The 14326-nt window shown below is 36.8% G+C and overlaps 2 protein-coding genes across 3 annotated transcripts; one reads left to right on the top strand and one right to left on the bottom strand.

Annotated features, from left to right (window-relative positions):
- The first annotated feature begins 3875 nt into the window (after positions 1-3875).
- On the top strand, positions 3876-10051 carry LOC101737160 (rho GTPase-activating protein 44). Of its 2 annotated transcripts, none has more exons than XM_038016698.2 (6): positions 3876-4297; positions 4583-4833; positions 5314-5489; positions 5714-5957; positions 6892-7041; positions 7665-10051. In XM_038016698.2, the coding sequence occupies exons 1-6, from the start codon at positions 4245-4247 to the stop codon at positions 9443-9445; spliced, it is 2655 nt and encodes an 884-aa protein (XP_037872626.1). In that variant the 5' UTR covers positions 3876-4244; the 3' UTR covers positions 9446-10051. The 2 variants fall into 2 exon arrangements, with proteins under 2 accessions (XP_037872626.1, XP_062529299.1); XM_062673315.1 differs by lacking the exon at positions 3876-4297 and adding an exon at positions 4381-4497.
- LOC101737306 (tyrosine--tRNA ligase, mitochondrial) lies at positions 10045-14024 on the bottom strand. The gene is made up of 8 exons (XM_004927617.5): positions 13263-14024; positions 12790-12937; positions 12414-12592; positions 12118-12334; positions 11905-11983; positions 11133-11408; positions 10542-10730; positions 10045-10255 (listed from the first exon to the last, which is right to left on the bottom strand). The coding sequence occupies exons 1-8, from the start codon at positions 13388-13390 to the stop codon at positions 10092-10094; spliced, it is 1380 nt and encodes a 459-aa protein (XP_004927674.1). The 5' UTR covers positions 13391-14024; the 3' UTR covers positions 10045-10091.
- Between the last annotated feature and the right edge of the window lie 302 nt (positions 14025-14326).

Raw genomic sequence — 14326 nt, 5'->3', positions numbered from 1 at the left:
ATGGCGTATATTAAAATCTCCTAAGACTAAGAGAGGACATGGAAGAGAGGTTAAGAGTGTCGAAAATTCTAGAATAAGGTTACTGTTAGGGTGAGGGATGTACACTGAGACCACTGTGATGTTAAAGCAGCGAACTGCCACAATGTTAATTGCTGAGGAATGAGGAGGAAGGGTAATGCGAGAAAAAGATATATTTCTTCTGACCAAGATAGCAGTTCCTGCCCAGCCGTCGTCTCTGTCATCGCGGAGACACGAGAACCCGGGCACCCTAAGCAGAGTATCCGGTCTCAACCATGACTCCGCAACAGCAAAGAGGACAGGGTTATATTGATTAGATAGATAAATTATTTCTTGTTTTTTATTTCTGATACTACGACAGTTCCATTGTAGGACCTTCGTCATTATGCTTTGGTTGAGAGTTGACGAGACTAGAGATTAAAGCGTGAATCTGAATCAAGACGTTGTTCGGTAGTATATCATTGAATTTTGATAAAATATTTAGAAGCAGCATTGACATTAATTCCGCGAGATTATCATTTGTAGCAGGGGCACAGGGGGTGGGAGTGCTAAGAGCACAACCATTGGGTAAACAAGAGTTAGGAGGGCTAATAATATCATTGTGAGCATGACGATCATAAGACTTGGAAAGTATTGGTTTAGACGATTTTTCAATAAAAACAGTTTTTTTGTATGAAGTTGACGGAGTATGACGAGAAGATGAGGGGGAGGAAGACGGGAGGGTATTCGAAGATGGAGCTGATCGGCTCAGGAAGATAGGTTTTTGGGGAAGAGAAGAATTGGCAACATCGGCATAGGAGGTGCGGACTGAAGGAAATCTGCGAGCTGCCTCAATATAACTAATATTTTCTTCAGACATAACCATCTTAATTGATCTTTGACGGGCATGTTCGGGGCATTTCGGGTCAGAGGCGGGATGACAACCAGAGCAGAACAAGCAGGTTATGTTATTTTCTGAAACACTACAAGAATTACCTTCATGGGGGCCTGCGCATCGAGAGCAGCGGGCTTGCGATCGACATTGATCACGAATGTGCCCAAAACGACAACACTTTAAACACTGAATAGTGGGAAGAGTATATATGTTTACAGGGAGGGAAACGCTGCAACAATATACATGTTTAGGAAGAACTTGCCCAAGAAAAGAGAGGACAACTGTACCCGTCGGTTCCCATACTGTTTTTCCATCTATTTTCTTTTTCTTATTCATTCTTCTGGCTTTAATGACGGTGGTTGAAACAGACCGACACTCAATCCATGAGACTAGGTCCTCAAGAGACCACTCTACAGGAATTTGTCTCACGACACCCATCCTGGTAACTTGAAAGCGTGGAATAATTGCTGACAATTTGTTAGATGAAAGTAATGGGTTTGTTAAAAATGAATTCGCTTCGTTATATGTTTTAAAAATAATAGCAGCCCTATTTCTACCCATGTTTTTAATTTCATCTATCCCTGAGATCTTACCATTGTAAATAATTTGAGCAATTTTAAGGGTACGGGTGTGGTTCGAAACTGGGGCAAAGTCACCATCTGAACGAGATACATGGACAACAAAAGGGCCAGAGTCAGTTTCAGAGTAATTAAGAACTGAATTGTTATCAAAACCTGGCCGGGTGTAGGTATGTTGATTAGAGGCAGCTGCCGGTAAATGTGGAGCTGATCTTTTTTCTGGGACGCTTAATACGTCTTCCGCAGGGCGTTTTTGTGAAGCTTTTACAGGAGAATTAAGTATTAGAGAAAGATCGTCCATCTCTGAATCTAAAGAAGACCTCCCTCTGTCCGGCGGGACATTTTCGCCCACCGAGGACGACATTGACATAAAAAATACACTTACCAGTTAAATGAAACTTAAACTAATCCACCACCAACAAAAATAGGGCAACACAATTCTTAAAAACACAGAAAAAACGGGAAAAACACTAAAAATAATCGAAACGCGTGTGATCTGACAGATGTCCAACCAAATCTTGCTTATATTTATGCAAATCTAAAACTTTAGATTTCCGAGACTTAGAGGAAGGGAAAAAGGAAGATATGTTCCCGCCAACAGTGTGACAGTCACATTATGTTTAGATTTCTAAATAGTAAATGACTACCATTTTGCCAATTGAATTGACTAATTTAATTTCATGCTATTTGATTAATGTTCCAAATTATTTTCATTTCATTTCAATTCCTATTAACATTTTTCACAAAAAAATTATAAATTAGGCTGTATGGTATGATACATTTGCCTTTCCAGTTGGAAAAATACAACAACTACTACTACTGACATTTGACAAGTGCTTAATTTCAATAGTAGTTTGATGTCACTTCCGTTGCATACCTGCGACACCTGCGTGACGTTCTGTAAAAATTTTACCCCCATGCGCCTAAAGAAGTTTCACTTCAAAAAACTCCCCTGTTTCTTGTTCAATATGATGCTGTTTTAATGAAACCTAGAGTGAAATTTGCTTACTATACATTTTTTGTTAATTTAAAATTGAGAACGACCGAGCGACGATGCCCTCGTTCTCTTTTTTTAAAACCGTGCCGTCAGCAATTCTGAATTCAATATCATAGTCACCAGCGTGTTCGCTCATGTAGGCGAAGTAGAAATACAAACTTATTTACCTGTAGTAGCTCCCATTTCTCTTTTACTATATTAAATAGGCCCGGCCGGCCCAGCAGTTCGTATTCGAATGTGTAATGTCCTTTTTTTGATGAGAAGATTACTACTAGCTCGAAGGACTTTCGAGTTTCACCAGGACAGGTCGACGAGCAAAGGGTCACCCAGGAGGTGGGATTTGCTGACAGATACCCGAGCGCTTTCGAAGGAGACCTTCCAGTTCAAGGGCAGCTGCTTCGTGGATCCATCTACTACCGAATCGGAATCGCGACCCGCTGAGTAGATCCATAGATTTCATACTTCAGTGGTAAGATCGTGTTTAGGTGGTCGACGGTGAATGGTTTCTGCGTAAACCGGAATCGGGAGTAGTCAGCGAGGGCAACGATGAAACGATTATCAGGATGCATCTTATCGAGGTATCTTTCCGATCTTATCTTGTGTTCTGATAACTTCTAGGTCTAGAATCTAGACTCTAGATCATCGTAATAGCTATTACCAGCCGTTGGACGAACGCATTTATACGAAAACTAAGGCATTAATATTTTTAAACTTCACTAAAACTCACTTGTGGGTAGTCCAATTTTATGTTTAACCAGTCATCCTCCTACGATCCAAACATTAACCTAACAATAAAAATTCCTAACACGAGAGATTAGGCTGTATGGAGTGATACTTTCGTCTTTCTAATTGAAAAATGTAACTACTACTGGAACTTCGAAAGAACATTTTTCTCAAAGATAAAAATTCTATTGGTAATTTTCACTAAAGATGATGGCGAAAATTCTATAGCTTTACTTTACAAATTTATATTTAATAAGCTTCTGACCGCAGTTTTCTTAGCAGTATAATTTAGAAACTTCCTCTACTTCAACTCAATATAATAAAATAATCCCAACGAACAAAAATCGTTAATTAATACTTGAGGTCGAGTAGATGATTTCTAAATATCGACCTTGTTATGATTTTTTATTTTATTTATTTATTAATAAAACGCGCGTGAATATATCATGATTAAATACTAATAGAATTAGGATACAAATCGTTAAATAAACCATTCTAACACAAAGCACAATAGATCAAAACAAACAAAAACTTTTTCTGTTTAAATGCCATTATTTAAGTAATTGAAACCATTTTTGATTTGCGTTCTGAAACAAATATAATCAACTTTCGAAATTTTACTTTCTGAGATCGATTCATTGCTTAAATATGAATTATTAAAATGTTTCACTAAAAAAATCGATTTCGTTACTTATCTTAAGTTGTCATCCCTTTGTCATTTGGTCACAGAAATATATTTTTTGTTTCTGCCTGAATATGTTTTAAATTCATTTATGTTGTAAAACCTATCATAAAAGCGATACATTTAAGAGTTTATAAATATATCAGTTAATGTGTTTGTCAATTTATTTTAACGATTGGAAATGTAGTGCCTTATTGGACTGTTTGTGTATTTTTTCCTTTGGGTAGGAAGAATTTTATAGCAGCGGATGATCTCATTGACGTTCTGTCATTACGTTCTTTTTAGTTAGATCTTGATCGTTTTGTTAATAAACGTTTTGAGTCCAATGACCTTGCGGCTTAAAAATAAAAATCATACAAATAATCAACCAAAATGAAGAAACAATTTTATAGAGTGAAACAACTTGCAGACCAAACGTTTTCAAGGTACTGTCTGATCTTCGAGCTTTTATCTCGCGAAAGATAAGATTTTTTTTCTTTTGTCCTCAAATAATTGCATTTTATCATTAGCGGTACTTTGCGTACAGCACAGGCATATAAACCAGCAATTCTCCAACTATCCAAATCGACGTCTATAAATTGCGCCTTTTTTTGTGTATACTTAATGTAGTACTCTAAACAATCATGTATGTACTATTATAGTTGTGTACCGCTTGGTTCTAAGGCTGTGCCAAGATTGGTAACTTTTTATTGATATGCTAATGTTTACAGATCAGGAAAAGGAGAGGCCCTAACAGATGAACTACATACTGCTGACAGGAAAGTGGAAAACTTGCGAAATGCTTTACAGCTTGTTAGTAAAAGGCTTTCAACAGGTGCCGGAAATACACAAGGTCAAGATCCAGCTGCCAGAGAGAAAAGACTCAAAAAGCTTCCAGAGTATTTATTGGGCTTGTCCTTGTGTGAAGCTAGCAACTTTGATGATGATGACAGTATTTTAAAATTCATATTATATGAATGTGGTAAGTTTGTTTAACTAATATTGTAAATTCATCCTAAATTAATACATACAAATGTAAACCAATATTAAATCTGCTAATAGAAATACTAATTTAAAGTATAATTTAATGAATGTCTAAAGTAATGATTGTGTGGTCATTAAGTTATCAGTGAAGCTTGGTAACTACTGAACAACAAGAGCTGTCCATCTAGGCTAATAAGAAACAGCAAACAAAAAAAAAGTTGACCTCGATTATTTAAAGTATACCATATTAAAACTTTTCTTGCTTTTGGTATAGTTTTAAAATTAGTTTCTAGGTAAAATAGGTCTTTTTAACCCACCATAAATCAACATTTTTCATAATTCATTTTTCCGTTATAAGTTTTAGTATCAGTATCAGGTATCAATTTGAAACTGATACCTGTATGTGTTTGTGATTTGGTATTGTGACGCATGCTACCATGCTCATTAATAAACTTATTCCTGACCTATAAAATTTTAGGTAAAACTGAGAAGTTCTTGGCTAACGAAATAGCTGAACACGAGTTAAAAGTGGAACAGTTGGTATGTGCACCTTTAACAGTAATCAGTGATCATGATCTACCAGCAATAATGAAAGCCAAAAAACAACTCAGCAGGCTAATTAGTGAGAAAGAGTCTGCAGCAAGTAGATACAATGTGAGTTCCTTATCAGAAAAGATTATCTTTGACATGGACTATGTTTTATCTGTCACATGGCATTTTCAGATCAATATATTGTGTAACACTATAATGCCTATCCAATTTGTTTGTGTAGAATAAATGTAAATATATTTGCACACCCTCTAATAATGTCATGTATATTAAAATTAATATGAATCAAAGAATTACCCTTGTTTTTAATTTTATTCATTGCCTTGTAGCATTTAGATAAACAAAAAGAGGAAAATCCCACAAAACTAGCAGCAGCCCGAGAGGAACTTGAAGAAGCTGGCACAAAAGTAGAGTCTGCACGAGATGCTCTTGCTGCGGATATGTTTGCCCTTGTAGCCAAAGAAGCTCAGCTTGCTCACACTCTACTGCAATATGTTAAATTACAGAGAGCTTACCATGAATCTGCCCTACACTCACTACAAGATACAGTACCAGAGTTGGAAAAGTTTATCAGTAAGTGATGATAGAACATTAGTCCTTATCAGGAAATAAAATATTGACTCATAAAAGAATTGTACTGTGATTAACTATAATATAATTAAAAGTTTTAGAAAAAGAATTGAATGACATTGTTGAGGAGAATTTGTTTCATGATTTAAGCCATTTAAAAATAGCACCTTAACTATAAACCTTTTAGTTTTTTGTCACTCATCTCTTCATTCTAGCTACACTGAATTTCTTACACCTGCATAATAAGTAGTTCAACCAAACAACTAAAGCTTTCAGACTTATCATCACATTTATGATGATTCTTGTCCCCTAGACTCCATTTAAGCACAATAAAACAAAAACCTGAACAGTAATAATAGAACTGACCAGTAAATAGAAAAGAGGGATAGAAAGAAAAAAAAACAGTAATCTGTCATAATTAGTAGGGTGTTGAGGCTATTGGTATAATAAATTAATATTAAACATTAGTAGGCGTGATCTTTGTCTCGTCCTACACCTGTAGTCCATGCTATTGCACAATGTTTTAGGGAATTTTACTCTTAAACTAGCTTTTAGGCTGCAAATGGTCCATTAATGATGAAACATTTCAACTTTATTATTTGTATGTAGCAGCTCATACATAAGTAATGTAAAAATACTTAAAGTAATTATTTCCAATGGGTGTGATTGATTATCTTTATCAATCCTTTTAATTAGACATTTATTAAGAATGCACTTAAAGCAAAATGCAACCACAGAAATCAGATATATATAATACAGGTAATCTGTAGTAAATCTCAATCTCATAATAAATGTACTGCATTGCATGTATTTTTTTATTCCACTAGAAAACTGTTACATTTTTGTTGTATTATATCTGGGTTGATAATTGATTTATCTATCACAGTAAACAAATTAAATACCAACAAGTGTCATTAATATTATGTAATTGTTACAGACGATAGTTCTGTGAAACCAGTTTTTGGATATCCATTGGAGGAACACTTGCGGGTTACTGGGCGCACCATTGCTTTTCCTATCGAGCTATGCGTCTGCACATTGCATGAATTGGCATTACATGAGGAGGGACTCTTCAGAATAGCTGGTGGTAAATATTTCAGGCAGATATTGTAGTATTAGATAAGATCTCAAATAAAATAAAAATTTAAAAATAATAATGAAAGGTTTTTAATCCTCATTATATTATGTGAAAGTTCTTTTTACATAAAATATTGCTTTGCTTTTATTGAAGGGGCTACTCCCAAAAAACAAAAGGCAATCTGGAAAAGATGACAAAAATCCACTTAGTAATACAAAAATAATTTTCGTTTTAGTAAGTTTATATTTGGTGAGCTCCTAATGCAAAATTAATAGCTAATTTTTTATAGCAGTAGTTGTGCTTCTGTGTATGCTTTTAAAAAGTTCTCAATTTTATTTTACAATGGTGCCGTAACTTTATGATGTGATGTGATTATTGATGATGAGTGATGATTTATGTCCAAATCTTTATGTAATTAATATGTAAAAGTATTTTCTCGATTATCGCTAGTCTGTATTTTAACTATAAACCGTTTAAAACATTGAAAATAATATAATGATAATAGGAAACATGAGATTAAATAGTAAAAGTAGTTTTAATTATGTAACTTAAATAGTCTAAATAAAAAACGATAAACATGAAATGAGAAGTGTTTAGAAGACACTAACATATTATTATATTAATAATTACAGCAACATCAAAAGTGAGAAGAATGAAGCTTTCACTCGATGCGGGGTTATTCAGTGTGCCTTTACCACCGGATTACAGAGATATGCACGTTGTGGCGTCAGTACTCAAGTCATACTTGCGTGAACTGCCTGAGCCTCTACTGACATATAGGCTTTATGAGAATTTTATGAATGCGTCACGACAACCGACAGAACAGGCCAGACTTAACGCCCTATGGGAGTGTATTCATTTACTGCCCGATGCTAACTACCAAAACCTTAGATACCTAATAAAATTTTTGTCCGCTTTGACACAAAACCAAAATAAGAACAAAATGACGCCTTCAAATCTGGCCATCGTGGTGGCTCCCAACTTATTGTGGGCCGCTGATGAGAGCACTTTCGATATGAATATCACAACAGCTGTCAACTGCGTCGTGGAGCTCCTAATTAAACACGCAGACTGGTTTTTCAAGGACGAAGTTAACTTTTTCATTTCATTCACCAAAGAAGATTTGCTACCAGGCCTGTACCAAGACGGTTTCACCCCTAATTTCGGCCACGGATACAATCAAACCGCCGCCCTCGCTCAAGATCAATCTAACGGCGAATACAGCAGCATGAGCAAATCGATGTTCGATTATAACCACCACTCGGAACAGGTCAAGTACAGTCAAGTCAAGGTCGCGGCCGACGGTCCCGGCCGACATTCACGGAGCAACAGTCACGACACCAGCCTCATCTTATTAGAAAGTGACATCAAGAAGGCACAGTCCAATAGTTCCCTTTCCGACCAATCCAGCCCGCCCCACGGAAGTCCCAAACCAATAACGAGGCGGAAAAACAAACCTCTCGCTCCGGTCCCGCCAAATTTTACTCCAGACAAAAACAAAAAAACGGATACTCAAACGCAAACAACAGCCCAAACTCAAGCCGAAACTACGAGAGAGATACAGCCCGCAGCGAAAACCGAAGTCGAGAAACCGGCCAAGCCACCGAGACCAGTCATATCCGACACCGGTAAGGTGATCACTGGGGTGCAGACGATCAATCGGTCCACATATCGGCAGAACAAGGCGCTCAAGGAGGAGGCCGCCCGCGAACTCGTGTCAGATGCGCGGCGACAGAGTCTCGAGCTAGAGCGAGACGGAACGGAGCTCTCGCGAGCCGACTGCACCCTTGTCGTGCGTAACCTCACCGCGCACACCGGGGTCGTCGGCCGTATGAAGGTGGTCGGAGACGCCCGCTCCCCCCTCCTTGCTGGCAAGCAGCCCCCGCCTCGACCCGTAGCGGCACCGCGCACTCTCGTACCTGTAGCGACGGACCTCGACGCAGACGTCACCCTGCGCAACAAGCCTGCCGTGCCCGAGCGGCCGGCCACACTGCGGCCGCAAAGCTTCCACGCCCCTCGGGGCTCTTCTTCCTCTGACGTGGAAGTCGCGCCGACCGTGCTCGAGCGGACGCACATCTACACAGTGGACAAACAACAACCGACTGTGATCCAGGTGGGCGGCGGCGACGAGGCTCCGCGGGCGACTGTGCAGCGCACGCACAGTTCCGGCGGTAAGGACGCAGAGCTCGACGAGGGCAAGGGTCTGAGTGCGAGCCGGCAGCTGTCGCAGTCGGAAGGCAGTATCGCCGAGTCTCCGTCGCCGCGCGCACGCCCGGCGCGGCCGCAGGTGCCAGCGCCACCGCCGCCGGTGTCCGTCTCCTCGCCGGAGTCCGCCCCGCCGGCGTCCCTCTCGCAGCCGGAGTCACTCCCACCGGCGGCGTCGGTTCCGCTGCAGGAGAGCACAAACTTGTAGAGAGGTGCTCGCCGCGCTGATATCGCACGAGACTGATGTTTGCTTTTATCCTCCACTGACGAAGTCATCGGATTTCGGCTGAGGAAGGGTATAAGAGCTAAAAGTATTTTCTTACGTCGATCGAGTATTATGTATTTATTAAGATTACAAGCGATAGCCTAAATTAACGTTCGCCGAGTCGTCCGTAGCAGACTGATGTTTATTTTGCTCTTTTTTGTGCACGAGCAGTACGCTTATTATCACGCGTTATATTCCGTGTTTCTTGCAATTACACTCTGAAACATCGTAAATTAGTAGCGTAGACAAAATTACAATTAATGTTTGTGATATTAGAAGGTAAATTCGATGCCGTACAGGCAGGACCGCCGGCCCGTGGCGGGGAAGGCTGCACAAATATCACATCTAAGACGTCTAGCCATATTTTTATAATCAAATAGGTAGTTTCCAACCGTGCACTACGCGAGCAACGGAATCAGTGAATATTATTAATTTTAGTATTAAGAATGTTATATAGTATTTACGATGTTTTATGTGATACGCATTTTATGAATATACTGCAAGTATACCTAGCTTCTGTTGTAAGGAATAAAATAATAACACAAAGTCTACATTGGTTTTATTCTCAGAAAATCAAAATAAACAATGATTATGTTTGCCATTTCACAATATAATAATTACGTTTCCCAGTCCTTAAGAGTGATATTAGATTTGGTAGTATGTGTGCTGATTGTGTTATGACCTCATCAATTTTCTTTATTTTCTGATGATTGATGTAGAATCCACCGGCTTCTATAATTCTCATGGCATCATCTAAAAATAATAATTTAAATATATAACTGGATGGAAAACACACCCACCAGTCACCATTTTTGTGTATGAGGTCATATAATAGCCACTTGACACCAGATGGGCAATGAGCTCATTCGCCTGTAAAAGCAATTACAGAAATCGTTGGCAGTTTTATTTTGTTACAAAACTAGTGTAGCAAAAATGGGTAGGGCTAAACGGTGCGAAAACGTGCTAACCAAAGACATAATGGTACATTCATCTTTGTTTACAACAGACTTAAATTTAACTTGAGGTGCCGATAACTTACTCTCAGTCGGGAAGCATTTAGCTTTCATTCCAAGTTCTAAAACTGTTATTCCAGGTGATAATAATAAACTAGTAACGGGAGCACCTTCGAAAACTTTTTCCAACTCATCACTCTTCAACGAGACTAATGATTTAATATCCTTACTGTAAATAGCAGATGTTGCTCTTTGTGCTTGGGCTAATCCATCCTCTGTAAATTTATTAAATTAATTTTGAATAACTTTCACAGTATTGTCCATGGTTTTTGCAACTCGTACACATAAATAAGTTTACTTTTAGGGGTTAATCTGGCGTTTATTATTTTCATTATATTAATACCGACATTCCAATACTACAATACAAATATATTTGATTAAAAATATTGGTAATTAAATTTTCATTAAAACTTGGGTTTCTGTGACTTCTAGCCTAAGTACTCCTCGAAACGGTTTTTTTTTAAAAAATTCCATTCCATTCTTGGAATTTTTTCTATCAAGTTGATAAAGACAATTCTATATGAAACGTAACTTTTAAGTCAACTTAGGCAAGCAAAATGTGAAAAGAAAACATGAATATGTGTTAATCTCAAATTAAAATTAGGAACTTTACGTACTTCCATGCACCAGAGTCGTTAGCTGCTCAGCCAGACACTGCTGTGGATACCTTTGATCCGGATGCTGTTCATGTTTATACATGATATCTCTGATCTCTCCTAAGCTGTAGAAAGTAAATAGCTTCAACAGTCGCTCTACATCAGCATCTTTGGTTCGAATGAAATATTGATACAAACTAAATGGACTTGTTTTTGCTGAATCCAACCACAATGCATTTCCTGCAGACTTTCCAAACTTATCCCCTTCATCTGTTGTTACTAATGGCAATGTTAAACCTAAAAATATCAAAACCAAAATTCAATTTGTCTATTTCGATGTTCAAATTAAAGGTTTCATTATTAGTAAAACATTTGTTTTAGTCCGCATCGAGAACTTTTAATTATCCTCTGTTACTATGCAGCTCCTCATAAGTCAAGTTGGGCTGATAGCATCCTCGCAATGGTTCTAAGGCATACATGGTGGCGACTGGAAGAGACGGATGCTATTCACGACAACTTCCTAGCTTTCCAAAGGAATAGAGTGAATTAAACGTAGTTCCTAAAGTAGCTTGAAGATCACCGGCTGATCTATGACTTTCAGAACAGTTTACATCAGGTACAGCTGGCAACCTACTCATATACCTTTTTCTTTTACAGTACAGTATACAAGTCTACTTTTGAATGCAAAAAATAAACATGTTTCATAAACACCACTTCAAAATTAAAATAATTTGTAGTTGGACAAATTCAACAGAATAAATTTGTTTGTATTCTTGACTCACATTTTACTAACCATAAACATCTGTCTTTGCAGTTCTACTTATTAATTCATGGCCAGCTGTGATATTACCCATCTGATCACTGCCACCTACCTGTAAGAAAATGAAACAAGTTAAGATAATTTAAAAAAATATATATTATTTTGCAGATCAAAAACGTCATTGTAGTGCTCACTACTAGTCAAATGCCCATAGTTAACTAATAATAATAAGTACATCATAATTACCTGAAACCTACAGTCATATTCTTTTAGTAAATGTAACCAATCATATGACTGAAATATCTGATAGCTAAATTCGGTGAAACTCATGCCAACTTCAGAGTTGATTCTAGATTGAACACTGTGTTTCAACAGCATTGTGCCCATCCGAAAATTACGACCTATTTCGCTTACAAACTGTATTGAATCTATTTTTCTATACCATTCTTCATTATTGACTATTCTGTAACCAAAAATTCAACATGGCAGACATGTAGATAGCACAAAAACATATTATAATTTAAAATGTTTTTATATAATACCTTAGTGGTTGTGGTGGTCCATCATCTTTGGATGAGATGTATTTATTGTGATTTTCAAATATAGTTTCCAAGTTGTTCCTGATACATTTTATATTTTTTTCTATAACTTCTTTTTGTAATGCTGCACGATCAGTGTTTCTGCCACTCGGGTCACCAATATGCCCAGTTGCCCCCCCTAACTAACATTTTTGATACAGTGATTAAAATATCAATATATTTACTATCTAATACGCAATTTATTTAGGTAAGTAATAAATTGTGAAAAAATTGTGAAAAATGACTCCATGTTCAATGAACATATTATCAAGCAAATCTACTTAGACATTTATAAATGGTAAGTATAAACAAAAAGAACCAATAATAAAATCTGCCTCACCAATGCAATGACTTTGTGTCCTCCTCTGTACCAATGGAGTAGATTTATTATTACCAGTAGATTCCCAACATGAAGGCTATCAGCTGTTGGATCAAAACCAGCATAAACACATTGTGGGGCTTTGTTCAACAAATTTAATATTTCTTTTCTAAAATAAAATTGATTATTATTATGCAAATTGCTCACATGTTAAATAATTTCCAACATTATAGTATTTGTCTTAATATAAATGAAAATAACTTGTTACTATTTGAAAAATTTGGTTCCATTTTCAGTCAGGTTCACTTTACCTAAGTGCTGCTCTAAATTGTCAAAATTCTCTATACAATTCTATGCCAAGAAAATTAATTAAATCCAGGATTAGTACTATAATTTTTATTATGCTTTATGGTAACTCAAAATGTTTTAGCTTGTATAATATCGGTCGAATGCCTACTATTTACAATTAAATTTTATTCTTTATTTTCACTTACCCCGCAGTGTTCGGGAACAAATCTTGATACATTCCGCGTTCACTTAATTTTAAAATATTTCTACTGGCATAAGACCTTTTGAAGGTCCAGTATGTAACTTGGTGATTTATTAATCGTTTTAAAATCATCTTAGTTTTGTGGCTGTACCTATCGGCCTAACCTAATTATTTCTTTTAAATGCGATTGTACACCTTCACTAACAGTACCTACGAAATACAACAAATAGCTGCAATGGGGCGAACCCCGGTTAAACTCCAATATATATTTCACTTGTGCCGTTCATTTATGTACCTATCTTTTTCATAAATTAATTTTATTGTTGTGAATTTGTGATTTTTTTAAGTGATTTTATGACCTGGTAACTAAGACCTTTAAGTCATGTCTTATTTTAATTTATATTCTTATTTTTATGAAAAATGATAATATGGAGTGAAATGAAATGAAAATGATTAATTTGAGACGTTAATCAACTGGGATGAAATTAAATGAAATGAGATGATATGGAATGAAATATAATCTTAGTAAAATGGTGGTCATTTACTAAGATTTTTTCAGTGGACTTTTTGGAGGATCCCGAGAAGTTGCGTCCAGCGGCTTTGTTTCATTTTCCCACATTTGTGCACTTTCACAGATATTAAACAGTTAATAAACCACCGTTATTATACATTTAAACCTGAAGAAACACTAAATAGACAAAATAAAACAAATCACACAACTTCACCCCTCGCGTTCCCGCCAAAAAGTCGTCGTGAATTTGTGATAATATACAGGTTGCATAGATTATACACTTAATATATGACAGGTTGTGACTTATCTTCTTTTTTAAAACATTTTATGACCTGGTAAAGAGTCTTTTAAGGCAATGTTGTTTATTTGATTCGTCCTAAAGACGATACAGCTTAATTTAAGAATTCTTCCATTGGGTAGATATAGAAAGCACGGTCCATAATTCTAATTTGTTACAAAAAACCAAGCCATTTTTGAAAAGGGAGATAGAACAAAACGTAATACTGTTGTATGAAATAAGTTTAGATAAGACAATACTGTGGTGCTCGATGAGAGAG

Source organism: Bombyx mori, chromosome 17 (genome assembly GCF_030269925.1).
Source record: "Bombyx mori chromosome 17, ASM3026992v2".
Taxonomy (NCBI): Eukaryota; Metazoa; Arthropoda; class Insecta; order Lepidoptera; family Bombycidae; genus Bombyx; species Bombyx mori.
The sequence above is the reverse complement of the archived record's forward strand: the minus strand, read 5'-3'. Positions and strand labels throughout refer to the sequence as shown.

Excerpts from the sequence above, each read along its gene's own strand:
- LOC101737160 (XM_038016698.2), top strand. The coding sequence starts at position 4,245 with ATGAAGAAACAATTTTATAGAGTGAAACAACTTGCAGACCAAACGTTT. Across the intron at positions 4,834-5,313 it reads ATTCATATTATATGAATGTG|GTAAAACTGAGAAGTTCTTG; the intron begins GTAAGTTTGTTT and ends ATAAAATTTTAG. Across the intron at positions 5,958-6,891 it reads AGAGTTGGAAAAGTTTATCA|ACGATAGTTCTGTGAAACCA; the intron begins GTAAGTGATGAT and ends TAATTGTTACAG.
- LOC101737306 (XM_004927617.5), bottom strand. The coding sequence starts at position 13,390 with ATGATTTTAAAACGATTAATAAATCACCAAGTTACATACTGGACCTTC. Across the intron at positions 12,593-12,789 it reads GACACAAAGTCATTGCATTG|TTAGGGGGGGCAACTGGGCA; the intron begins GTGAGGCAGATT and ends CAAAAATGTTAG. Across the intron at positions 11,984-12,117 it reads AATATGACTGTAGGTTTCAG|GTAGGTGGCAGTGATCAGAT; the intron begins GTAATTATGATG and ends ATTTTCTTACAG.